Genomic DNA, 27,059 nt, shown 5'->3' on the forward strand with positions numbered 1-27,059 from the left:
CTCAAGTTCAAGGCAAGTGGAGATAGACGCATAAGACCACTTCTCAAACAGATCGACTTGTGGACCTGTGACACTAGCTGTGTGGGAGCTGAGATTGGAGAGGACCTCAGTCCTAACCAGAAGAATCTGGGCATGGTAGCCATGCCTATCATCCCAAAGATGCTGGGAAGTATCAATAGGAAGATTATAGTATGAGCATGCCCAGCAAAGAGTAACTGTTGGTTACCTCAAAAACAGCCAGAAAAAAAAGGCCTGGAGCCATGGCTCAAACAGAGGAACCATGAGTTCAAACCCCAAGGAAACAACAACCAATTGCCAAATAAACACTAACAACAACAGCAACAACAAAAAACCATATTCCGTGGTTTAGAGATATTGTGAACCTCTGTACTTGTAGCTGAGAATGCTCAGCATCAGTGTACACAAAGCAGATGTTCACCAGTGCTTGCTGAGTATGGTCAGCTTGTGCTACTCAAAACAAACTGGACTTACCAATTTTGCTCAACTCAGGAAACAAGTGCCTCACTTCCACCAGCCCAGGTTGCCCCAAGTCTTTAGCTCGCTTGCCCTTGGAATACAGCTCAGACTACCAATCTTCTCCAGACGTGAGTGGAGTTCATCTTTGGGCAACCTGCACTCTGGCGTTGTATTACTAGTACTCTACTATTTGGGGCGGGGAGGGGGGGAAATCTTTTGGTACCAAGGGAATTTCTATTAACTGTGAGCAACACTTCAGCCTTGGGATGGATGCATTAAAGTAGCGAGGACTCACACAGGGAATTCTCTTACTTGGTGCTTCTGTTTAAAAAGAGCACTGGATTGTGCCTCCCGCTCGAGGACCGCGATAATGTCGTTGATTTTCCCGAGAATTTCATAGAAGCACATGATCTGCTTTTCCAGCTCCTCCAATGGGACTGACAGCTGCCGGGCCTCATAGAGGAGGGGGGAGTGACATTCTTTGACCTTTAAAGACACCAAGACAAAACTCCCATGAAAGGCCACAAAAAGCCCCAAGCCACCCAGGGCTTATGTATCTCTAAACACTTTTCTCTGATGCTATTTCCTCTTGACGGTTATAATGTGTTCCAAAGAAACCCAAAAACATGAAACGATTTTCCCACGGTGACAAATAAAGGCCTATGGAGTTTCCCCCTGAAAATGCATCTGAGTCTCCATCTGCTTGGCTCTTTTGCGTCACAGGGATCCCTGTAGCAAGGCAGATGGCACACACTCCACTTCAGAAAACATCCCCAAGCTGGCCTTGACATCTGACCTGAGATGGTCAGCAGTCATCACACTCTTTAGACATCTTCCAGACTGATTTTCACGTGCGTTCCTAGCTGCGCCCTGAGATGGAGGTTCTTGTTCAGTGCGCCAAGACATTCATTTCTCTCTTCCTGATACCCTGGGTTGCTACCTCTTACCAACTTCTAGCTTCCTGTGTATCAACATTTGACTTGTTCTAAGCACACACACCCCACACCAGTTTATTCCTGAAGGTTCCTCTCATTGGAGATGTCTTCCAGGCCTGAGTAGAACCAGCCCTGATCTGTAAGCAGTCTATACATCAACATTATCTTTTTGATACATCCATGTGTATCCAGAGTTTAAGAGCTCCCATAAAGACTTTGCCTGGCTACTTTTGTGTTGGATTCCATGACTGCAGAAACCCTCAAGAACTTCTCTCCCTATTCATTTACTTAAGGTTGCTCCCAAAGCATATAATCAGGGTTCGTAGACCATGGCTTGTTTGTTTTATAACATATAAAGATAATAATATACTAGTGCCATCAGCCACATTCCCCAAGTAATATTTGGAGAAGATGTGTTACAGGATAACAATGTTGTGTTAAGTGGCTACAGAATTCTGTATGCAGTAATACTTCTATAGTCTAGAATATACAGCTTGACTGATAAACTCTTCAAATGAAGGCTGTTGGTTTCCATTGCAGCCAGACTGCTAAAATTAGCTTGAACAAAACCAAGAGAATCTACTACTATGTGTAAAATCAGTGTGCATCGTTCATCCTTCCTGGGTATAACAGATAAATCTATCAAGATTCTTGTTTCCCAGCCAGCATTAAAGAAAACATAGTGACCTCATTGTGCTGTTCAGGTATGCACTGTCTGGCTATCTCCCAGCGTTTATGTTCATGAGCTTTATGGCTTGAATTTGGACATGGATTCAGGATGTTCTCATCTGGGACACAAAGATATATTGATGGCCTCTTCTACTTGGCACAGTTAACATTGCCACAGCACTATACTGGCTGAGGCCACAAAGTACAAGCCTAGCAATGGCCCCATAAAGCCATTGGAGAAGTGACTTACTCCTCAGCAAATTCTGCTGCAGCAACAGTGCCATTACTGTCCATTTCCTTTAAGTCATAAGTGAGTCCAACTGGAATGTTGCTGTTAAATGAACTGAAAGTCAACTTCTAATGCATGCCAAATTGACAATGTTTTCTCTTTTGTCATGACCTCAATTTCTTCTATTCTCTTTGTTTTACATTCATTTTTATCAGTAATTCCTTAAGGTTATTGATTTCACTGGAGTTACTCTTTCTCTTCTGTTTGATAGATACTTCCACTTCACTTTGTTTTCCAACTATTCTTTATAAAAATATGTCTAGTCATTTGCTTAAATGCTCGTCCATTCTTCCATTATACAAGCTAAGTAGACTTCAAAAGCAGTAATATTTTTCCAGAATTCAAGTTTAGATGCAAGATCTCCATTAGAACCCCCAAAGCTCCTAAGGAAGAACATCTCTCAATGAAACATAAAGCTTTACAACTGGTTCTCTCTACTCTCTTTCTAGAACCAGGCACACAAAATAGCACAAATGGAAATCAGACACCTAGAATGAACTTGGAGAGAAGGGATGAATTCCCCATTTCAACATCACATTGGCATAAAACAGTACAAGTAAACTTAGAGCAGAGGTATATCAAATCTCAACAAAGATTCATCAAAAACTATGGTCCTCTTCCTTCTCCCCCTCCTCCACTCTCCATCTGTCCCTTTACTCTCTTCTCTATTTTATCACATTTAACTCATATCCTCTGGAGGGAGAGGAAACCATCTTTCTATTAAAATGTAGCTCTAGCACTCCTACATTAACAGAGGAGAGACTATGCTATTTTATCACCCATGATGCTGATCCGTTTTCCTTTGCAAATTTGTGTATGTGGTATAAAAGACCGAATTGCTAAACCAGGAATCCTGGTACAAATGCAAGTATGATTTGTCACGAGGAAGGGATCCGCCGTGGGTGACAGAGGAACACTGAGGCACAGGAAGAGCGCGGATGGCTCACTGCGCATGTGCACCGAGCGCTCCACACCTTGGACAGCTGCTCTTTGAGTCTGGTCATGGTCGCAAGCATTTCATTGGCTTCCTCTTGGGGGCTTTCTTTCGCAATGAGATGCGCTGTCTTTGTCAGAATTTTATACTGAGCATCCATCACGGGCAGCCTCTGCTCAATGTCCTGCATGGACCGTGGAGGAGGAAAAAAAAAGAAGCTCCATTAGTGTGTGAGACATTGTCTTTCAATCTCAAGATTCTGCAGAAGGCAGAACTAAAATCAATATGTGCTTCACAGTATTCCATGGTTGTTATAAATGTTTTCAGATGCAAGTCACTGCTTTCCTTCTTTACTAATACAAAATCGATGTTAACACAACTAAAATCAAAAAGTCCTTCCCTTTAAAAGTGACCTTACGTTAACTAAAGATGAGTTGAAGGAATCTTTACCTTTCTGACGAATGTTTTCTATAGTGTAGAAATTCTGCATCATGTCAATGCATCCTAACCACCTGTGTGGTAATTCTGACTTTAAAAATAAAACTTTTCTTAAAATAATTCATCTGTCATTGTAGAAAACTTATAAATGACTAATTTTAGGGGGATTGGTAAGGTAGCAGAGACCTGTAATGCCAGCTGTGCAGGAGACTGAGATCAGGGAATCAAGTTAGTGAGACTCTATTTATGAAAACAAAGATGAGCGTGTCTGCACGAATCTGACATCATAGCTAGGCAAGAAAGAAGAGACATTGTGCAAAGCTGGTACTGAAGAAAAAGTATGAGACCTTATTTTTTTAAAAATACACTAAACCAAAAGGGGTTGGGGGTGTTGTTCACTGGTAGAGCATCTGCACAGGTCCTGAGTTCAAATATCAGTACAGTTAAAACAGAGTAGCAAAATTTTAAATTATTAATGGTGAGAACTGAAGCCAATGTCTCATTAAACTACCATTGATTTGTTTTTCACATCTTTCCATTTTTAGAAAAAAAACCACAAAAAACGAAAAATAAATGATGAGCATCAGTGAGTTTACTTTTCCTGCTTAATATTACATTGTAAAATTATGTTGGATTAAATATTCTACTATCTTATTTTCAAGAGTTACAGGCTCTTCAAATATGCAACTACCACAATTAGTTCAATAAATTAATTTTTTACGGTTGGATTCATCTATGTGGAGATACTATCTGTAGCTATCTCTTGTTCTTCTTAATGTTTTCTAATTTGGTTGCGGGAAAGAAATGCCAACTTGAAAAACTATTTGGAAGTTATTTTGTAAAATCAAAACATATGTTTTAAAAATTCAATTATTTTTTTGAATGAAAGGCACAAACCAACATTATGTCAAAATTATCATCAGGATATAGAGACACACATTTGCCAGGATCTAAGGAATACCATCAGTCATTAGTTTCATGACAGACTTTTTTTTCTTTTTCTTTTTTTTTCTTTCCTGCCTGGCTGATTTTGAACCATGATCCTCAGATCTCAGCCTCCTGAATAGTTAAGATCACAGGCACGAGCCACCAACATCAGGCTGTTCTGTCTTTGCTTTGCTTTTCATTGTATAATCCAGGACCTGCTCACCTCCAAGTCTTGAATTAATAACTTGACATTAATAAATGATACTTCTAAGGACCCATGAATTTTCCCTTGGGCTTCGGTTGCAAAAGCAGAGAGGGTAGTGATACAGTCTGTGTATTCCTTCTTCATTCTGTCCATCTCATCCGCCCGAGCATACTGTGAGAGAGGAGACAATGTGGGAAGCTCGCACACGGTGGACTAGAACCCGCAGCCCTGCCCACATATTCCCATGTGCTCTGCATCTGCTGCGTGCTCAAGCACGACTCTAACTCCTCATTCCCATGTTATAGAAGTCTGTAGTGAATCCAATTCCTCGGATAAGAAAGCAGCATACCTACTGAAGAGCTGCGATTTGGAAGGCACATCATGCCATCCTAGCAGGCTCCATATGTCCACATGATCTTGAATCAAACTGCCTCTCCAGAACGTTTCTCCATCATAAATGGAAGAGAATGAATATGCAAGTGCAAAACAGCAGCACTTTCCAACACGTTTCCCATCCTGCCTAAATCAGCCCGGGCTTATTAAGCAACATTAAATTAATGTTGCTTCCTAGCTAACTATAACCACATACACACACATGTGCAAACACACAGAGACACGTGAACACACATACACATGCACGCATGCATGCACAGATACACGCACGCGCACACACACACGCGCGCACACACACACACACACATCTGGAATGAGCGCAGATAAGAAGCCGTACTTGGTTGACCTCCATGAACAGCTCCCGCCACCGTCCGTTGAGCAGGAGGAGTTGCTGCTTCAGGTCACGAGAAACTAACTCGTCACAAGTTTCAATCAGAAAGTTGCCGGCATCGTTCATGGCAGCATGCTGCTGAATCCAGCGAGGCAAATTCCGGAAAAAATCCTGAACAAGGAAGAACACACACACACACACCCTTGTATACAAGATGCCACAGAGCTATCACTGAGAAGAGATGAGCAGGTGAGGAAAAAATACTGGCATCCTGGAAGTTGTGCAAAAACATAAAGAGAAATCTTCAATCTCTTCCAAAAGGCAATTTTTAAATAAAATTTCAAACTACTGGGAAACACTGCATACCTTCGCAAGACAAGCACGTGCTATGTGACCCACGCTGGCTCTAAACTCCTGCCTCAAGAATTGACCTGACTGGTACTACAGAAAGAGCCACTATGCATGTCTTTCAGTATCTTTTTGTCAGAATACCTATGGCATATCTTTTACTGAAGACAAAACAAAACATGATGATGATTTTGTGTAGTGTCTTTTTTGTGCCAGCACCAGGGCTTGAACTCATGGCCTTGTGCTCTGGCTTAGCTTTTATGCTCATGGCTGGTGCTCTATCACTTGAGTCATGATTCTAGTCTGGCTATTTTGTTGATTAATTGGAGTTGGAGACCTATAGACTTTTCTGCCAGTGCTAGCTTTGAACCAAGAACATCATTTTAGTAATAAAAAAAGTATAAGTGATAGAGGCTCATGCCGAGTGTTTAGGCTATTGAATGACAGTATAAGCATCACTTTAGAAGTGAACATGATAGGGAAATATAGAGCTTTCATCAAAAAACTATTTTGATGCTGGGTACCGATGGCTCACTTCTGTAATCTTACTACTCCAGAGACTTCGATCTAGAGGAGCCTGCTGTAAAGCCAGCCCACACAGAAAAATCTATGAGACCTACTTTCCAACTAGCCAGCAAAATGCCAGACTGATGGTCTGGCTCAAGTGGCAGAGCTCCAGTCAAGTAAATGTCCTAAGTTATAACCACAGTGCCACCAAAAAAAAAAAAAAGCCCACAAAAAAACAAAAATACTTTTAGGCTGGGCGCTGGTGGCTCACGCCTGTAATCCTAGCTACTCTGGGGCTGAGATCTGAAGAATGCAGTTTGAAGCCAGCCAAGGTAGGAAAATCCATGAGACTATCTCTAATTAACCACCAGAAAACTGGAAGTGGTGCTGTGGCTCAAAGTGGTAGAGTACTAGCCGTGAATGAAAAAGCTCAGGGACAGCGCCTAAGCCCAGAGTTCAAATCCCATGGCAGACAAAAAAGAAACTTTTTTGAATTAACATGTTTTAATATAAAGAGATTCCACTGTAAATTTTCCATATATTCATACAGTATACTTAGAACAAATCACCTTCTGCCATTAAAATTTTTAAATAAAATTTTCCCTGTTCATTTTGATTTCAAAATATGAATATACACAATGAATTAAGATAGCTTAAAATCATGGCGATAAAACATTGAAAGGAGACATTTTAGATGAAGTATTTGACTTGAGAATATCTATATATAACATCCTTTCTTATTTCTTTAAGGGCATACATGTGTGCAAGTATAACAGTCCAACTCATTTCAAATTAAAATGTCTAGGTTCATATGCATGTGCGTGCACACGTACACGCGCACACATCACAGCAAAAACTAAGGATAATTCAAATTCCATTTCAAAAGCCCATGAGTGGGAGGATTTCCTACATAAATAGACGAGAACACTTCTGTTCCTAGTTGCTACAGCCTGTGGAACAAATGAACACAACTGACATCTCCTAGAGCATTGCTGGTCTGATTAGATAAGGCTTCAAACCTGTATGGGGTGCTGCGTCATTATTGCACTCTGGTAACTACAGTAGAAAAAATTTAATTTGTATGAGCAAAGGAAGGTAAAAAAAATCATTTTTTAAAATGATACATCTCCTTTGTGCAACCAATAGAAGAACTTGCCTTGAATGGCAAGCAGTAATTCATTCTAATGTGTGTATTCTATTTCTATGTATTTGTTTTGGAAGCCTGACATTTTCATGCCTTTTACATATAAATTTATTTTTCATGCAAGAATGTCTGGATTCCTCCAAGCAATAATATATATATATATATATATATATATATATATATATATATATATATATCAGTCCATTTCATTTGTCATTTACACATAGTGACATAAAGTAAAATACTAATCCCTACAAGTAGACACACTTACACACTTAAGACTAGTGAAAAAAGACATCACTTCTATGTAGAATGATACACCTCAGTGGGAATGGATAAGATTCCAAAAGGAATATCTAAAGAGACGAGAAAATCCCAGTGATGTATGGTACACACAGACCCAGCTTCAAGCTAGCCAGTCTTCATAGGAAAACATGAGTCAGGCCCTGACCCAATGCAGTCTTCATTATGGGCAGAACGCCCTCTGTTGCCCAGTCAATGTCACTGCCTCTCCTCATGAAGAGAACCATTTTAACAGAACTTGAAGGAGCCAAAATTTCCTTGGCCTGAAGAAATGTAATCACTGAAAGGCACAGCTTTCCAGGCAAAGCGAGACTTCTGTGTCACCCTTGCCAATGCAGAGCACTCTCCAGTGAACAATGCACGATAGACACCTGGCCTTGCTCAACCTGCCACCTGTCATTTTTCTGTCATGTGACGCGGCCTTACCTTTTTGGCGCTTTCTGACTGACTGAGCATCTTCTCCGCATCTTCTAGCCAGGCTTGCAGGCTGGCCACAGTGTTGCAGTAGCGATCCCAGTTGGAGATCACTTCCTCCAGCATGCTCCGCACGCTCCTCACCTCCACAGACAGGTTCCGCCACTGAGCCGTGGTCTCTGACATGAATTTCATCACGTTCTCCGCTTCTTCCACTGACACACAGAGAGCCACGAGGTAAAGTCCGCTACCCACCACTCACTCCTACAGTCTCAGACCCGCGTGAGCCTCGGCGCCCATCGCCAACGCCAGCGGGCCTTTCCAACAATTCTCACAGACACAAACACCTCTTACACACTGGGTCATGGCCCTAACTTAAGCGCTCGTCAACTTTCACTTTTGAAAAGTTTAGTCCTTAGAATTGAAACTAGGTTGAAAAATTGCAATTTAGAAAACTGATTTTTTTTTTCTTTTTGCAGTAATAGAGCCTGAAACCGGGATTTTTGTGTTTGTTAGACAAGCATGCTACAATTTGAGTCAAGCCCTTAGTTCTTTCCTACTTTGCTTTTAAATCTGTTTTTGTCTTTTGTTTGTTTTAAAGTCTTTTTCCAGTCCTGGGGCTTGAAATCAGGGCCTGGGTGCTGACCTTGAGCCTCTTTGTACTCAAGGCTAGCACTCTACCACTTGAGCCACAGCACCAACAAGTCTCATGGACTTTCCTGCCCCGGCTGACTTAAACCTTGATCTCAGCCTCCTGAGTTGCTAGTATTACAGGCATGAGCCACTGTGCCAGGCTGCTTTTGTTTTTGTTTTAATAGAGTCTTGCCTTCACTGGCCCCAGGCTGGCCTTGAACTATACTCCTCTTACCTCCTCCCACATAACTGGAATTACAGGTGTGTACCCCCACACTCAGTATCAATGATTATTTTGCTCTCTTGGAAGGTTACTGGGGGTGAGGGGAAGAGATAAGACTGTGGCTGTGTAGGTCAGGTACTGCACAGATTCAAGAAAACTGAATTAACATATTGTCTCCAAGGATAATGGTATGATCACACAGATTCTACAAGAGAAACTGATGGATCTGACACTCTGGGAAGCTGTAGGTTCTACCTTCTACTGCAGTCCGCACAACACCAAATTTTAGTGAGCATGTATTAACTGTACAAAGCACTGGACTTTATTATGACGCTTTCATACACGCATCTGGAGAACATTGAGCACCCACCCCTTTATCCTCATCTTCCCTTCTCTCCTCCACCCCCCACGCTCTTTTCCCCTCCCCTGAGGCCACTGGGTGTTACTCCGCATCGAGTTTTACCTGAGCCATCAGCTTTGATGTACATCTCAGCTGTCTGTTTCAAGATCTGGTATGTGACTTCATACTGCTCGAAGAACTTGCTATTTTCTATAAAAGACTAGGAGAGGAGGGAGAGTTAGAAGACTGTAAAGATTAGGCTGTATACAAATGTCTCTCCCAAAGAGACTGATGGATGCTTTATTCAAATTTATTAACCTTATTGTTCAAGAAAATGAAAAATTAATTTCATTGTTATGAATAACCCAAGGTTCTTTTGATCATATACATTAATCAGGCAGTTCAATTTTCACTTAGCAATAGAATGAGAAAACATTCCATTTTGTCTCCATCCAAGGATGATGACAAAATTCCTTCCAAGAACCTCAGTCTAACATAGATAGCATTCACGTGAGAGAAACACTTCGGCATGCAACCGTGCTTAAGTTGTGCGAGTGGCTTGCTCTCTGGACATCGGTGAATGTCTCTTTTGAAGAACTTCAGATTACACATGAGAGACAGCGTGTGAACTTCTTTTTGTAAAATTAAAAAGAAAAACAAATTACTGGGATTTGAACTTGGGGTTCTGCCTTTGCTAAGCAGATGATCACAACTTGACTCATGCTTCTATCCGAGGTTTTTGCTAGTTATTTTCAAGATAGATAGGGTCTCACTTCTTGGTCCACTCATGAGCCAAAGTCTGCCTTTCCAGCTTCCTGTCCTAGCTGGTAACATAGGAGTATGCCACTGTAGATAGCCCCTCCCTCTGGAAATGGAAGCTCTCAGACTTTTCCCTCCAACCCTCCCACATAGTTAGGGATAATAGGCTAATGCTACTGCACCCAGCTGCAGAGAAGTCTCTCACTTTTCTTCCTGAGCTGGCCTCAAATTGCAGTCCTCCCACTTTTAACCTCCCAAATAGCAAGGATTTCATGTGCGAGTCACCAGCACCTGGCTAGAAGTAGGAAAGTGTAAAGAAATCTCAGATGCCATCCCTGTTATCAATAGCTGTGCATTCTGATTGCTTCATGTGAAAATTAGAGATAGCATGTATCCACTTGTGATTCATCAACACAAATAAAATCAGGGTCAGCAAATGTACACAATAAAACTGAATGCAGAAAAGAATCTCAAAGTAAATTTTAATATTAGGAATGTCAAAAGCATAAAAACACAGTCCTGTTTCTAAGATTATTATTACAACAAACTAGAACATAGTATAAATCATAAATTAGCATAAATCATAAATTGATGCAAAGTAAAAGATCATAATTAATAACCTATCACTACAGCTTTGTTAATTTCCTTTAGTAGTAGAATGACTTCTCATGGTTTGAATTCATTAAGATATGGGACAAGGTCAGTATGATAAAGTACAAAATAAGCTTCGACAATGAGCTGAAGTCCCATACAGGATGCTGGTGACAACTTACAGTGATGGAAAAAGCCTATGCACATACAGATATAAAGTGGTTCACAGAGAAGTTTCATAGGCATCCTGAGATTGTCACCAACATTGTGTTTCAAGATACAATTTGAGAAAATTCTATATATAAGCTTCAATACTGTCCAATAGGCCTTACTGTTTTTTGTTTGAGAACAGAGTAAGACAATAGTCTGTCCAATTCACAATCTCCCCCTAGGTCTTAGTCCTCCTCTTCATTCAAGAAATGAGTCATTGACTGGAATTCAAACTGTGAATAATTTACCCAAAGAAATAAGTTATGGTTAGATCAAAAAGCTCCCCAAATGGAAATTTATACCTAATGCTCAAGACATGGTCTAAGAAAGGGTAGAAAGAATTATATTTGAAGTTTAAAAATTCATTCCTGCAAATTTTCATTTCTGGCCAATAGTTCTGGCAAAATCTCAAGAAACTAATGGGATTAATGCATTCTACTCATAAAGCGACTTGTTATATTGAAACCCCTTTGTACTTGGAAGACATTAAAACATAAATTATATATGGAAAAGAAGCTAATGGGGCAACAATTGCTATATGTATCAAATAAATGGGAAATAGAACCTATGGTGAGCAAGAAACTTCAATATATTTTTGCTGAAATACTTTACCAATTAATTGCAAAAGAATTAAGAGAACAAACCTCTCATTTCTGGTCCAAGGGTTTTAAGAACATTGCCAAAAATGTTGTAGGATTCATTATTTTTTTAACATTGCTACTAGGAATTTTGAAAAGAAAACAATCTTATTAATTTTTTTATTGGGCTATGTAATGTGTCCCCTTTTGGCTAAGTCTGAGGTAAATATACACTTCCTAGAAAAATGTAAACTAATTATCATGCATATTTTAAATAATAGTTACAAGATTCCTTTAACCTTTTAAAAAATTATACTGAAACTTGGAGATGATAGATCACAAATAAAGCATGTTAGTGGGTTTTTTAAGCTGACGGTCCTTCAAGAACAGTAATGGAAGTGTCTTAAATTTCTCCTCCCAGAAAGTAAATACATATTTAATAAATACGAAGCTCATCATTTCAGATAAGGGGAGCTAAACCAGACTGCTGAAGAATTTTCAAAATCAATCTTAAGGAGTAGTTTCATCAGGATTGACTATACATTCATGAAATAGTTACAACTAGAAAAATAAATATTCACATTATTTCTATTGAATTCACAGAATCCACAATTCCAGTAGCTCTTCTATTCATTTTTATAAGAGACCAAAACATTATCATGGTTTTGCCATAGTAAAATTGAGTCACGTGTCACAGACAGCAATTCTATCAGCAAGGACCAAATCAATTGTCTTCTGAATTTCTTTTTTTTGGGGGGAGGGGGGAGTCCAGTCGTGGGGCCTGAACTCTGGGCCCAGGCACTGTCCCTCAGCTCTTCAGCTCAAGGCTAGTGCTCTACCACTTGAGCCACAGTGCCACTTCCGGCTTTTTTTTCTTTTTTGCTTATATGGTGCTGGGAAATCGAACCCAGGGCCTCAGGCATGCAAGGCAAGAGCTCTACCACTGAGCCACCTTCCCAGCCCCCTGCCTTCTGAATTTCTTGACAAGATTCTCATTTCCAATTAAAAACCAGAAAACCAGATGTGATACTATGGCTCCAAGTGGTAGAGTACTAGCCTTGAGCAAAAGAGCTCAGAGATAGTGCCCAGGCCTTGAATTTAAGCCCCATAACTGACAAAAAGAAAAAGGAGAGAGAAAGAAAAAAAGAAATAGCATCTGGTCTACCTTAAGTATTCTGAAGTATTTTCCAAGATGTGGTAAGTACTCAGCAGCTGTCTATCCTGGCAAGCATACTTTCTAGTCCTCTAACCATTAAAAACATGTCCTATCTCTCTGTTTTTGCAGATGATTAAAATTGAATTGATGATGCAGATTAAGGACAAAGTAATGCTAGACTATGGACAGTTACGATCTGCGTTATTAGATAATATAGCAGTAGAGAGCCCGTTATAATACATTCTATGAAGTAACCAAGAGGAGGATGCATTCAAGCCACCGTCTTTATGGTTATGTTGGGAAGTCTGCATGATCTTTCAGATGATCTGATCTAAAGAAAATGAGTTTCCATGAAATCCCAAAAGCATCAGGGAAGTTCTAGGCAGAGCGTGTCTGTCAATCGTGGGGGCCTCTGACTGCCCACGATCCTTCTATCATTATTATCATCATTGTTAGTATTAAAAACTTGGAGAAAACTAAGTTTTCTAAAATCATGCTCTATACAAAGCAGAAAGGTAGTAAGTAGGAACCTTGGCTGGTATTGGTAGCTGGGCTTCATCTACTTTCTAACTCCATACCATATTGCCCTGCACACCAATAATAATATGTGTAAGAGTAAACTATCACCAAACACAAACCAGGAGTAAACCATATTTATACTTATGTGAACAACTTTCTTTAGCTCATTGGCATGCAAGATATTTTCAGTGGGTGGCCTTTTAAGTTAAAGAAATTTTTCATAGACTATTAATTTAGATAGCATATGTTGTTTTAAAAGCTATTTGGATTTGAAAAGAGTTCAGTGCTGGGAAGGTGGTTAGTGGTAAAGTGCTTGCCTAGCATGCATGAAGCCCTGGGTTCCATTCTTCAGTACCACATACACAGAAAAGGCCAGAAGTACCACATACATAGAAAAAGCCAGAAGTGGCACTGTGGCTCAAGTGGTAGAGAGCTAGCCTTGAGCAAAAGCAGCTCAGGGTCAGTGCCCAGGCCCTGAGTTTAAGCCCCAGCTCTGGCAAAAAAAAAAAAAAGTTGAGTTCAAATTCTGGCTCCACTTTACCAACTATGCCATGTAGAGCACAAGACTTGGAGTGTGTGTGTGTATGTGTGTGTGTGTGTGCGCGCACATGCGTGCTCACACGCATGTACATGTGCATGCCACCTGGGGCTTTAACTTAAGATGTGGATGTTGTCCCTGACCTTCTGTGCTCAAAGCTAGCACTCTACCACTTAAGCTCCAGCTCCACTTCCAACTTTTTTTGCTGGTTAATTGGAGGTGAGTTTCAGAGACTTTTCTTCCAGGCTGGCTTCAGACCCTGATCCTCAAATCTCAGCCTCCTGAGAAGCTAGGAAGCTAAAATTACAGGTGTGAGCCATTGGTACCAGGCAATGACTTGGATATTCAAAGGCCCAGTGCTTGAAGTCTGTTTCTTCAGTGTATGAAATAATTCAGAAACAAGCTGTCCTTAAGCTTTGGTCATCATTAGCAGGCAATACTCCATACTCATAATTATTGATGATATTAACACTAAAAGGACCTTAAAGCCTTGTAAGGAAAAGAAACATGAGTATCAATTAGGTTTTCTCTACCTGGGAATGCAAATATTTGGTGGTGTTCAATCAAATATATTGTATTTGTCAGGTGATTGTCAGCTTTGTAATAGTTATAAAAAATCCAAAGCATTTTGAAGTAAGCTGTGTAGTGAACTCTAACTTTATGGAGTAGGCAGGAAATATGACCTTTAATCATGAATGTCATATGCTTTGAAGAGTTCAAGGAGTATTATTAACATCATTGTATTCTGACATCAACCTAGTGAAAAAGTCCTGTTAAGGTATTTAAATCTGATTGACTATTCTTAAAAAGCTATAAATAGCTCTTGTCCAATTAGCTCCTGAGCTCAGAGGACTTGGTGTAGTATGATAAAACTTTAAAAATATAAATACATACATGTATTTATTTTTTTTTTAGAAAAAATGGATTTTTCATGAACTTCCAAAATAACCATAAATGAATAAGAGAACAAATCATAACAGATTTCACAGTTTTTGACAAACATTTTTGAGACAATTTTAGTAAGCTGAAAGAACAAGTTTGCTATACACTAGTTAAATCTTTCATATCTTAAATACATGTCATTTATACAAGCACTCAGAAAGTGAAAATAAAATACAGCAGAAATAGATTATGGTTCAAAAATACTTGAGTGAAGATATGACTTCAGTAACCATTCAAGCACAGCCTATCTTGAGTCACTGTGACTAACAGGCTGGTATTTTTTAAATGTGCTGATTTATCATTTGGACTTGGTCTTTAAGGATTGAGATGCCCTATTAGTATTACTTTTATGACCAAATACATATTGTAAATAAGTTTTTATGTTTACAGTTGAAGAAGAAACAAACCGCCTTTATTAAATAGAATGTGCTGTCCATGCAAAGGAGACTACTTTTATAGAACAGCTGAGTATTTTCACTTAGTTCAGGCTAATATTCTGGATACATATAGCATCATCTGCACCAATAACTCAAAACATGATATATATATTTTGGGAGGGGAGGGGGGTTGTTGTGGAGCCTGAACTCTGGGCCTGGGCACTATCCCTGAGTTCTTCAGCTCAAGGTTAGCACTCTACCACTTGAGCCACAGCACCACTTCCAGCTATTTCCTGCTTATGTGGTGCTGAGGAATCGAACCCAGGGCCTCATGCATGCAAAGCAAGCACTCTACCACTGAGCCACCTTCCCAGCCCCAGAGATATATTTTCAAAAAGAAGGTAATACTCAACATAGTGTCAATGTTGCTTTGGTTCATCCTTTGTCCTGCTGTTTCTGTGATTCTCTTTTCCTTCACACATTGAATAATCTTATATTTAAGACACATGGTACAGAAAACCAAGAGAAATGAAAAAAAAGGTAATACAAAGAATAACAAACAAAGCTGTCCTGGACCTGAGTCAACATTAGTATGAAGAATGCTAGGAGAAGACCAGAGAAGAGACATATGGACCAGAGCTACACAAATAGATTTCCCAGGTGGACAACTGAAATCTCTTCTCACTCTTCCTACCTGGATTTTCGAAGACACAAAGATAACTTTTAAGCACTGTCATTCAGTAGCTCAGGTATAGGTGAATTGTAATCCAGTGTATGGGAAACAACACCAAAACTTTCTTCTTAAGTAAACAAAGCTCAGTTACAACGGTTCAAGGATGACTATGACTTTAAAAAAAAAAAAAACTTTCTAAAAGAAGGGTTTAGAAGAACAAGTTCCAAAGAAAATAGGGTTAGGTTTTAGATGACTATGAAAATCTCATAACCTTGGATCTAACCCATTTATCCCCTTAGTATTCCTGAGTTTAAATTCAAGATTAAACTTCTCTAGCAAAGCCCCAGGAGACTCACTATGTAGTTTTGAAGAAGCAGCTCCACGGACTCCCGTCTCCCGTACTTGATGATCCACGACTTCAGCTTTGACTCTGCAAGAACCAGCAGCGAGAGCAGGCGGTACTTTAATTCTAGAAATTCCATTTTCATCAAGTGCAGCTCTGATGTGGAGGAAACCAGCTGAAACCTAGAAATAAAGCAGAACAACACCGAATGTAACTAATAGTAACCGAGAGCTGCTTACTGGATCTCCTAGATGGCAGCCTTAAATATAATTTAGCACCAGGTCCCCTAAACTTGGCTGATCCCACAGCAGGGTCTCAGCTTCCTGTGAGCTCCGAGTTTCAAGGCAAAGAGGGAATGATTGAAGCCTTTGATTCCGCTCTCTCCCCTGCCGTCACATCTCTCATCTGTTTCTTTTCTAAGCTGTTTTTGCAATATTACATAATGTTCCTACAGTACTGAATAAAAATACAGCCCATGAAGAAATCATGTCTGTGCTTTCCAAGCCGTGGGAAGATTTGGGCTCAACCTTTAGAGTTAATAATACATTAGGATGCTGGCATTCTTTAGCCTATGTAGCTGGGACCTGCTTCTCATTTGCCGAATGCAAGCATCTCTGTTTTAAAAAAGAAGGAAACAGTAAGAAATAACTCATGGTGGGGGGGGGGGGGGCGGATAGAAACGAATGTAGAAAGCATCTTCCTAGAATTTTTTTAAAGGCTTGATATAGAATCAGCCATGCTCTTACCTCTCAGCCATGTCCTCTAACTGGTCCGGCGGCACTGGGATCCCATTCACAGACCTGGTCCTGTAGATTTCGTGGAAGGCTCTTTTATGGGCATCTGTGTTTTGAAGCAGATCCTAAGATACAATGTTTTTTAAAAAATAGACAAAATGAAAAAAAGAAAAAAACCATGTTCCCAGGAGGCTGGAAAGCATCATTTCCAGGCGGCTTGGATGAGTCAATGTAAAGTAACCATTCATTCCTGCTGCCACTTTGCCCTGTAGCCGGTGCCTGTCACCGGCTTCTACCTAGCACGGGAGTCCATGCTGTGCAGAAGACACTGCTGAGCCGTGGCTAATAATTATGACATCTTTTGAGCACATAAGACACTTCACAGCCATCCATTCAGACATTTTAAAGGTACATGGTCTGGGGAAGCATGCAATGGCGCCTATAAACAACTATTTCAGGATTTTTTTTCTTCCTTCCTAGATTTGAAAGCTGAAAACTAAGCATAGAACATTTAACCCCTTCGTGGTAAAAAGGTATTGGGATTCTCTACTTTTTTTTATTTTTGAGTATGTGTGGGCGATTTTAAGTAATTCTTGCTTGTCGTCTCAAGCCAAGTAGATTACAATACATTTGGAAAACATCTTTTGAGTTGAAACTTCTCCAACAAGCGCAGGGAAAGATCCTCCAAAAGAACAAATGTGGTGTGCATAAAATATTCGTTATCGATTCTATTCATTTATTTAGGTGAATTTGTATCTTCTTTGATTTGTTTAAAGTACCTTTTACTGAGCTTAAACTCACTTATAAAACCAAGGTATGTTTTCATAGTTCCTACACAATTTCTTAAAACAAAACAAGGAAGAGTGGAAGGCCAGATCATGGTGGTACACGTCTATAATACTAGCTACTCAGAAGGCTGAGATCTGAGGATCACGGTTCGAAGCCTGCCCAGGCAAGAAATCCATGAGACTCTTATCTCCAATAACCTACCAAAACAGTGGAAAGTAGAGCTGTGGCTTGCATGGTAGAGCACTAGCCTTGAGCGATAAACAGCTCAGGGACTATCTAGGCCCTGAGTTCAAGCCCCAGCACACATATAGCAGGAGTGGAGAGATTTGTGCCATATTTTCTAAAGATCAATCCATTTCCTACTAGCAGAATGAATATTCAACTGTGTATTATTTCAGCTTACTGGAAATTCAGGCACATTAGCCCCTGAAAATAAGTTAAAAGGAATATTGTTTCTCTAAACCCAGTAGATCCACTAGAGAAAAGAAAGCAAAAATAGCCTGAATCCAAAAGTGACTGACGTGAAAAGACTCTTCAACTACAAACCAGCTAGATGGCCAGGAAAACATACAACTCTAATTGGTGGGTTCGGAGGAAGACAAGATTTTATGTCTCTCACTCTTAGCAAGACATAACCCTAACTGGACCACCAAGTGAGCAAAGCCAGATGGAAAGTGACTGGCCTGAGAACATATGTATCCCAGTGCTTCAGGAGATTGGGTTGTAGAGTGAGAACAAGGTAAAACTAGTTGTCTTCTCTCCAGCCAGAGCCCACAGTGAGGACAAAGATGGCTCACTTGATAGCAATGTGGGAGGAGGAAAGCAGATTTCCAACCACATGAAACAAGGCACCGTGAGTAAGAACCAGCAGAAACAGGAGACATTTGTCTAATGTTTGGCACCCCTATGATATAATTTAAAAGGAAAATAATCTAGTTAGCATGTTTCTTAAACCTTACATTGATTAAGAGGTTAAGATATTGATTAATTCACCAGGCATCCATGGCTGATGCCTGTAATCCTAACTACTTAGGAGGTTGAGATCTGAGGATCAAGGTTCAAAGCCAGCCCAGGCAGAAAAATCTGGGAGACTCTGCCAATTAACCATCCAAAAGTCAGAAATCATGCTGTGGCTCACGTGTACAGTGCTAGCCTTGAGCAAAGAATAAAGTTTCAGAGATAGCACCCCAAGCCCTATGTTCAATCAGTGAATAAACTAATATCAAGCAAAAGAGATTTCAGATCGGAAATCAGTAAAATTATTGGATCACATAATAATGCTACTTTCCACTTGCTAGAATAGATAATCCTGTTCTTGAATATATTAGTAAATATCAAAATAGGAAAAGCAAACATCAAAATAGGAAAAACTTTGTAAAGAAAACTACAAAGAAAAGCTGTGAAATTGGTGTTGCTGTGGGGGGTGGGAGAATGAAGAACATACCTCCTCCACAACTAAGAAATGACAAAGGTAGCTATGGACGGCAGGCAGAGGTAAGAGGTAGAGGAGTAGGAGGTAGAGGGAAGGGAAGCAGAAATGCCTGTGTCAAAAATTCCACTGCTGCATGCAAGAAAACTCCTGTTCACCTGCACCAGTGTCCATGGCTCTGAGATGCCGCCATAACTGGATTTCCTTCTCCCTCACTGGTTGTTCCTTCTCAGACATTTGATAGTTCATCTTCTACCTTTTGATCTCTTGATGCTGGATTCTCTTGAGAAGCAGTCCTTGATCCTTTTCTTCTTCATTGTTTACATTTTGTATTCAGTTTTCCCATTCTCAATGTTTTAAGCACTGCTGCAGACCAAAATGACTCTATACTCTGTGTGTGTGTATGTGTGTGTGTGTGTGTGTGCACACGCGTGCATGCACGCGTGTTGGTCCTGGGGCTTGAACTCAGGGCCTGTCCTTGAGCTTCCGTGCTCAAGACTAGTGCTCTACCACTTGAGCCACAGCTCCACTTCTGGCTTTTTTTTTTTTTTTTGGTGATTAATTGGACTTGAAACTCACAACCTTTCCTGCCTAGACTGGCTTTGAACCCCTATCCTCTGATCTCAGCCTCCAGAGTAGGCTAGGATTACCAACATGAGACACCCACCCCCCCAGCACCCAGCCAAGAAGGGGATAATTTAAGATGAGAGAAACAACAGAATGTTGCATTTGTATGGACAACAAAATCCAACAGCAAGAGATCAAAGCACAAATAAATGGTGGAAGAATGACAGGAATCAGCTCCTGGAGGAAGAAGGGGTAGGGCCCAGGCGCTTGAGGAGAGGTTGGTTGGCTGAGAGCACAGATGGTTTGGCCATAGTAACAGAAGTGAAGACTCACTATTCAGGCACAGATGTAAGTAGGTGGGCTGGTGCCGTTGTGGGGGCCTGCGGAAATTCTTTTCTGATTGCTTCTATTTTCTCAGCGAAATAGGAAGCAATGTCATCCGCTAGGAGTGAGGAAGAAAGGACAGGGAGGAGGTGTAGAAGGTTTGAGGAGACGAGGTAGGCAGGAGTTGTCCCAGAAATGGAGGAGTTGAGTTAGGAAATACCCAGGGATGGCCCGGCCCACTTGGATGAGTCATCCTGCCTGTGCCAGCCCTGATGGCTGCCTGTGGGGAACAGGGAGGTAGGCAGAGGGAGTTTTAACCCATGCTGTGCTTCTATCAGGATTGTAGGATCAAGTGAGATATGGACTAGTTAATAGGGAAGTAACAAAAAAAAGTTTGGTTCTGGTACTCGGACTCAGATGCTGGGCATTATTCTTTAGCTTTTGCTCAAGGCTGGCACTCTACCATTTGAACCACAGCTCCAATTTTGGCTTCTTGGCAATTCACTGGAGAAAAAAGTCACTCAGATCTGTCTGCCCAAGCTGACTTTGAACTGAGATCCTCAGATCTCAGCCTCCTGAGTTGCTAGGATTCCAGGCGTGAGCCACTGGTGGCCAGCAAGAGATGACTTTTATGAACAATGCATTTAAACAGTTTAAAGGGAAGAAATGAAATAAAAGGATGGAAACAGAATCACAATGAACGATGGCAAGAGTGGAGAACAGGACATAGAAGGAGGAGCCCTGTTTGGCTGGAAAGCGAGATCACAGCAGGAGTCTGTTACTGGCAGCAATGTCTATAGGCAAGCCCATGGAGTGTGTGTCTAGGGCAGGGCCTAGGGCAGGATTGCTAGGGAAGAGAAGATAAAGGCACTAAGAGCCCAGAATAAGGGGAGGGCCATCTGTGGACTACTGATTTTATGAAGCCCCATGCTATGCATTCACATATGGGAAATAAAACCTTCGATGAAGGAGAGGAAGTGGCCTCCTTAGGACTGGCAATGCAGCCAGAGTAGAATCAGGGGCTGGAGTCCGGCAGCCATTCTCAAAATTCCTTAAGACGGGAAATCTTAATTTGCCAAACTAATACTCTTCCCTCCTGGTGAGCTCCACCAGTGTCAACATCCAGCTTGTGCTATAATGTTGAATCACTTTGAGGACATAATGGTATCTTAAGTGTTTAAGATACCTGGGTTCAGCTGGGAGCTGGTGGCTCCTACCTGTTAATCCTAGCTATCCAAAAAGGCTGAGATCTGAGGACTAGGGTTCCAATCTAGCTCAGGCAGGAAAGTCCAAGAGACTCTTACCTCCAATTAACTTCCAAAATGTCAGACACGGAACTGTGGCTCAAGTGTCAGAGAACCAGCCTTGAGTAAAATAGCTAAGGGACAGCACCCAGGCCCTGAGTTCAAGCCCCAGAGCCGGCATAAAAATAAATAAATACATACATAGGATCACCATGTTGCCTTGGGCAGTTACTAACTTCTCTCCAGCTATGCCTCCCTCATCTGCAAAGAGAACAGTAATACCTCGGTCCTATTCCTCATACTTTCAGCAAAATTAAACACTTCAGAGCAGAAATGTGGTTAAATTTTCCTTATTGATCAGCTATGATTAATGTTCACTTGTCTAGATAATTGAGGCCTGGGTATTTGGAAAATAGAAAAGACAATACAAGATTTTTTTTGCTTTGAAAAATGACTATATTTTATCACATACGTTAACGGAAAAACATAATGTAAAACGAAGCCAGGCAATGATGGCTCATATCTGTAATCCTAGCTACTTAGGAAGCTAGGGTCTGAGGATTGTGGTTTGAAGCCAGTCCCAGCAGGAAAGTCCATGAGATTTCAAATAGCCACCAAAAGTAACCACCAGAAGTGGAGCTGTGGCTCAATGGTAGAGTGCTAGCAAAGAAGTTCAGAGATAGCACCTAGGCTCTGAGTTCAAGCCCCAGGACCAGGAGAAAGAGGGAGAGAGAGGGGGAAGGATAGGGAGAGAGAGAGGGAAAGAGAAGGAGAAAGGGAGAGGGGGGGTAAAAAGCAGCTGTTTGCAATATAAAACTTTAAAAAATGAACTCTAATTCGCCAACACTTCCTGTGTAATAAGTGACAAAATGGTGAGACATATTTTTAAAAGGTGTGAAGCATGTAAAATCAGGCATCCTAAGTTTGCAAAGCATGTTTAAGATTTCTTGACAAGAATAGGAATTACTTTTTCGACTAGAATAGAAGGGAAATATTCTCAGGCATTCCTGTGTCTGCCTCCTGAGCCCCATGCTGTGTTGTTCCCACATTTGTTGAGCCCACATACCAGCAGGAAGTAGTTATTCCAAACTGATGGACCAGTTTTCTTCTATTGGGGAACTGGAGATTATTTCCCCAACAATGGGGATTGAATTCATGGACAGTGCTTTACTACGTGAGTCACATCTCCAGTCCTTCTTTGCTTTTAGCTTCAGAGAGGGTCTCATGTTTTTGCCTGGGCCAGTCTCAGATTATGATCTTCCTTATCTCCACCTCCTGATTAGCTGGGATTGCATGTGTATGCTATCATACTCAGCTTGTTTTTAGGTAAGGTCTCACAAACTTTTGCTTTGGCTGTCTTGAACTATGAAGAGCTTGAATTAAAGGCATAGGCAACCATGCCTCGCCCAGGAAATCTAGAATTTAAATTAACAATGATTCAAAGCTTCTAAGCTTAGCTTTTGATAGATATTTAATGAATATATTTGTATACATTAGACTCGATCTCATAATTATCAAGTATATTGTTGCTTTTCTATTAGTGGGTAGATGCTCTGAGTCAAACTGGTACTCCAACAGTTGAGCCACAGTTCCATATCTAGCCTTTAAGGGATTATCTGCAAATCAATTGCAGGTAAGAGTCTTATGAATTTTCCTGCCTAGACTGACTTTGAACTGTGATCCTCAGAACTAGACCTCCTGAGTAACAGAGACTTAGTTTTATGACTGTGGGATTTAGGTAATTACATCCATACCTAGTCAAAGTTCCTATTTCAGATGATCAAGGAGGAGAAGGGTACAGAATGCAGTGGAGAATGCAATGCAGCTGGGCGTCGGTGGCTCATGCCTGTAATCCTAGCTACTCAGGAGGCTGAGATCTGAGGACTGCAGTTCAAAGCCAGACCAGGCAGGAAAATCCATGAGACTCTTATCGCTAATAAACCACCAGAAAACTGGAAATAGAGCTGTGGCTCAAGTGGTAGAGCACTGGCCTTGAGCTGAAGAGCTGAGGGACAGCGCCCAGCCTCAGAGTTCAGGCCCCAAGACTGACAAAAAGAAAAAGAAAAAGAAATGTGACGTATATCCTATGAAATTAAGCAAAGAGGAAGGGGTGGGGGGGGGAGGGATGGGGGAGAAGTTGAAAGGGGTGACATGGATCAAGATGCATCGTGTTCATAAACTGCTTGTTAGATGGAAAGTCCTTTGTACAACTACTTAAAGGTCATTTTAAAAAATCACTCTGTGTCTTTGGCTCCTATATACTTACAGTCTCTTCCTGTTGCCTGTTACTTCTTTATTACATCCTTTAGTTTTCTCTTTAGCCAGTTTTTTCTAAATTTTTAGTGTCAGATAACAACTCCAACTCCCAATCCTTTGTATCACCCTCATCCCTGGGGTGTGTGGCTTATTTATTGTACTCAAGGAAGTGGGGAAAGAGGGGAAGAAGGAAAAGGAGAGGGAGGGAGAGGGAGAGAGTTCTAGCTATAACTTTAGTGGTTAGCAGAGACTCTTTGTCTCTGTTTCCCTGTCTCTGTCTCTCTCTGTCTCTCTCTCAGTCTCTCTCTCTCTCTCTCTCTCTCTTTCTCAGGAATGGCTCATTTAGTGCTTTAAGTCCTGTACAGCCTCTGAAACACACAGGTAACCATGTGCATTATCCAACTTAAACCTCACACCCTGTCAGGGCAAGTCACTTGGGCGTCTGCCCTGAAACCTTACATTTTCTAGTCCATAGCAGAGTCACACGGTGAAATGTGCACGGTTCAATGTATTAAGCAAACAACAAACCTATGACCATTTCTCCAAGCTGGCGTTCGGAGGCCCCGCCCCCCACCTCACCCCTAGCCTTTCCCCAGCCCCTGCTCAGCCTCCACCCTCCACACCCTCCCCCTCCGCCCAGGGCCACAAGCCCCTAGCAGACATGGCAGAGGCCTGGTGGACAGCACTTCCAACCCACAGACATTCTCATGAAGCCAATGGGACTTCTTTGGCATCAGATATTCATGGAGCTATTACAGGAGTTTCAATTGTTCCATGTATATTACATTTACTTTTAGTATTTTTAATTTTCTGAACTTCAAAGGGTTGTGTGAGTGGACGACCACTTAACATGTCCATTCAGGAGCCCAGGGCTTCTAAATCAAGAGTCACCCTTTATTATTTTGTCTTTTGTTTTGTTTTCACATTTTCTTATTTGTTCGCTTTTGTTTATTATTAATCATAATACTATAATATATTTGATTTGCTTGTTGCATTTTTATGTATTTTGTTAAATACATACATACATATATAAATGTATAGATCTACTTTGTTAGATGTGCTTGATTGCTCATTTGTCCAAGTGGTATGATTTGTGCAATCCTATTTTCAATATGCTGAGAGTTTGAAGATGCATGGTACCCTGATGATTCTATGCGTCTGAGGACATGAAATGTGGTTTGACCCCAGGGAAGTTCTTAAACTTGTCCTCCACGGGGGCCGCTTGCTGCTTCACCCCCTGCAGGGACCTGAGGCACAGAAGAGCAGGCCTTTACCATGTGAGCACACAGAGTATATCTTCCCAGAAGAGGTGGATCTCAAAGTCAAGCCAGATATGGGGATTGTTCCTGTCCGGTGTGTGTGTGTGTGTGTGTGTGTGTGTGTGTGTGTGTGTGTGTGTGTGTGTGTTAATGGTGACAGAAAAGGAAGGGACAAAGCTTTTGAGTTTGTGCACACTGAACCGTTAAATAGGAAAAACAGCCAGCCCAGAAATAAACCCACCTGACCATCATCAATGGACTTTTCAACCCAAGTACCAAGAATATATAATTTGGAAGTTCAATTTCTTTAATAAATGATGCTGGACTGGATATCCTGATATAGAAGAGTGAAAAAGAATTCTCTCTCCTTTATACAGGAATCAACTCAGAATGAATTAAGAACTGAAACGTCAGAGCCCAAACAAGAACTTACTAAAAGAAACTATTCTTAAGCAATGGTCCACGGCCTTGGTCTGAGTACTACTGGTTTCTTGAATACGATGCTCAAAGTTTTCACAACAAAAATAAAAAACAGACAGGTATGACGGTATTACACTAAAGAAATCTTCTACACAGCAAAGAGAACAAGAGAGTGAAGAGAGAACCAGAGACGGGAAGAAAACGTGCAAATCACATACAGTACAAGAGGCCAACAGCCCCATGAGAAACAGGGCTAACAGTAAGAAGATAACAAGCACTGCTAGTCAACCTGGGCCTGCCTTGAGTAGGTATTTCTCAGACAAAGATAGATAAAGTCAGCAGACACAGAGAGCATGCTCAGTACACTGACCTAAGAGAAATGCACAGCACAAGCCTCCTTGTGGAGGCTGCCCTCCACACCTGTCGGGTTGACTGGACTGACTAAAATCTGGAAGGTAACAAGGACTGGCAAAGATGTGGAGAGCCGGTTAAGCTGACAACTTGTGGATGGTAATCTAAATCAGAACAGCTAATTACAAATAAAGTATAGAATTCTACCCCCCAAAAATATACCATACACTCCAGCAACCCTACTCCTTGCAATAAACCAAAAGAAAATTATCTCAGTACTATCTCAAGTACAAGAGATGTCTGCATTCTACTGTTCATCGCAGCATTATTCACAACGACCAAGGAAAGAATGTATGTGATTACCTTATGAGTGATGTTTTAAAATGTTGAATATATACACCGTGTAATGCTATTTGTTCTTAGTAAATAAATAGCAAATTTTGTCATGCATAATAAGCGGGATAAAATCAGAGAACATCACTGTAAGTTAAGGAAGCCATTCACAGACGGAATATTAGAATTCAAAACAGTGGGACTCGCAGAAATGGAGAGAAATGTGGAGGTTATCAGAGCTAAGCCGAGGTGGCGGTGGAGGGTGGGCAGGGAAAGAAAGCCACTGGACAATGAGGACGAAGTTTTAGATAGGAAGAATAAGTTCTGGTGTTCTATCACAGTTACCATAACTACAGTTCACACCAATGGACTGCTTAAATGTCAGAGTAACTATAGGAAAGGATCTTAGAGCCAGATGTGGTGGTATACAACTATAATTCCATCTATATAAAGGGGAGAGGAGACAGGTGGATCACTAGCTCTAAGCTAGTGTGGAAAAAGTAAGGGCGATACTATCTCAGAGCTAAAATACAAGCTAGGTTATCAGTAGTTCACCCCTGTAATTCTAGACATTCAGGAGGCTGAGATCAAAGCCAGCCCTGGCTGAAAAAATCTGCAATTAAATAGACTGGAGGCATGGCTCAAGTGGTAGAATGCCAGTTATGAGCATACAAGCTGATCGTGACAGTACAAGGCCCTGAGTTCAAATACTGGTGGTACCAAAGAAGACAAACTTTAAAAGTTCGCATCATAAAGAAATGATAAGTATCTGTGGCAATAGATAAGCTGAGTCTGATTTTTCTCATTCAACAACAGATATATGTACCAAAACATCAGATGGTACTCTCTATAAATGATGATTGTTATGTCAACCATGAAGTTAAACGTACAGACAAAAGTACATGAAAATGTCTGAAGACAATGAGAATAACTGAGCCACGGCAGAGAGGAAACAGGCAGCATTATGAGAGACAGGCCACCGCTGGCTGTATGCTATGGCTGTCAGCCTTGTTTGATGAACTGCTCTGGGCTGAGCCTGTTGAGTTGTATGACATTACGGTATCCCCACTTCCCCAGTTCCAAAATCAAGGGTCCCTGGAGGCATGAAATACAATCCGTCACAAATTTGCTTTATCCTCCAGTCTAGAATAGATTGT

The 27,059-nt window shown here is 41.0% G+C and overlaps 1 protein-coding gene across 1 annotated transcript in view; it reads right to left on the bottom strand.

Annotated features, from left to right (window-relative positions):
• The window catches only part of Syne1 (spectrin repeat containing nuclear envelope protein 1), a 385,765-nt gene that overhangs the window by 266,242 nt on the left and 92,464 nt on the right, over positions 1–27,059 (bottom strand). The window contains exons 13-20 of the mRNA XM_042700560.1: positions 16,943–17,055; positions 16,210–16,378; positions 9,634–9,730; positions 8,327–8,529; positions 5,605–5,769; positions 4,893–5,045; positions 3,345–3,488; positions 790–963 (exon numbers count right to left, since the gene is read on the bottom strand). Coding sequence (XP_042556494.1) covers positions 790–963; positions 3,345–3,488; positions 4,893–5,045; positions 5,605–5,769; positions 8,327–8,529; positions 9,634–9,730; positions 16,210–16,378; positions 16,943–17,055 — 1,218 coding nt within the window. The remainder of the gene's footprint in view (positions 1–789; positions 964–3,344; positions 3,489–4,892; positions 5,046–5,604; positions 5,770–8,326; positions 8,530–9,633; positions 9,731–16,209; positions 16,379–16,942; positions 17,056–27,059) is intronic.

Source organism: Dipodomys spectabilis, unplaced genomic scaffold (genome assembly GCF_019054845.1).
Source record: "Dipodomys spectabilis isolate Male_0828 unplaced genomic scaffold, ASM1905484v1 ptg000001l, whole genome shotgun sequence".
Classification (NCBI taxonomy): domain Eukaryota; kingdom Metazoa; phylum Chordata; class Mammalia; order Rodentia; family Heteromyidae; genus Dipodomys; species Dipodomys spectabilis.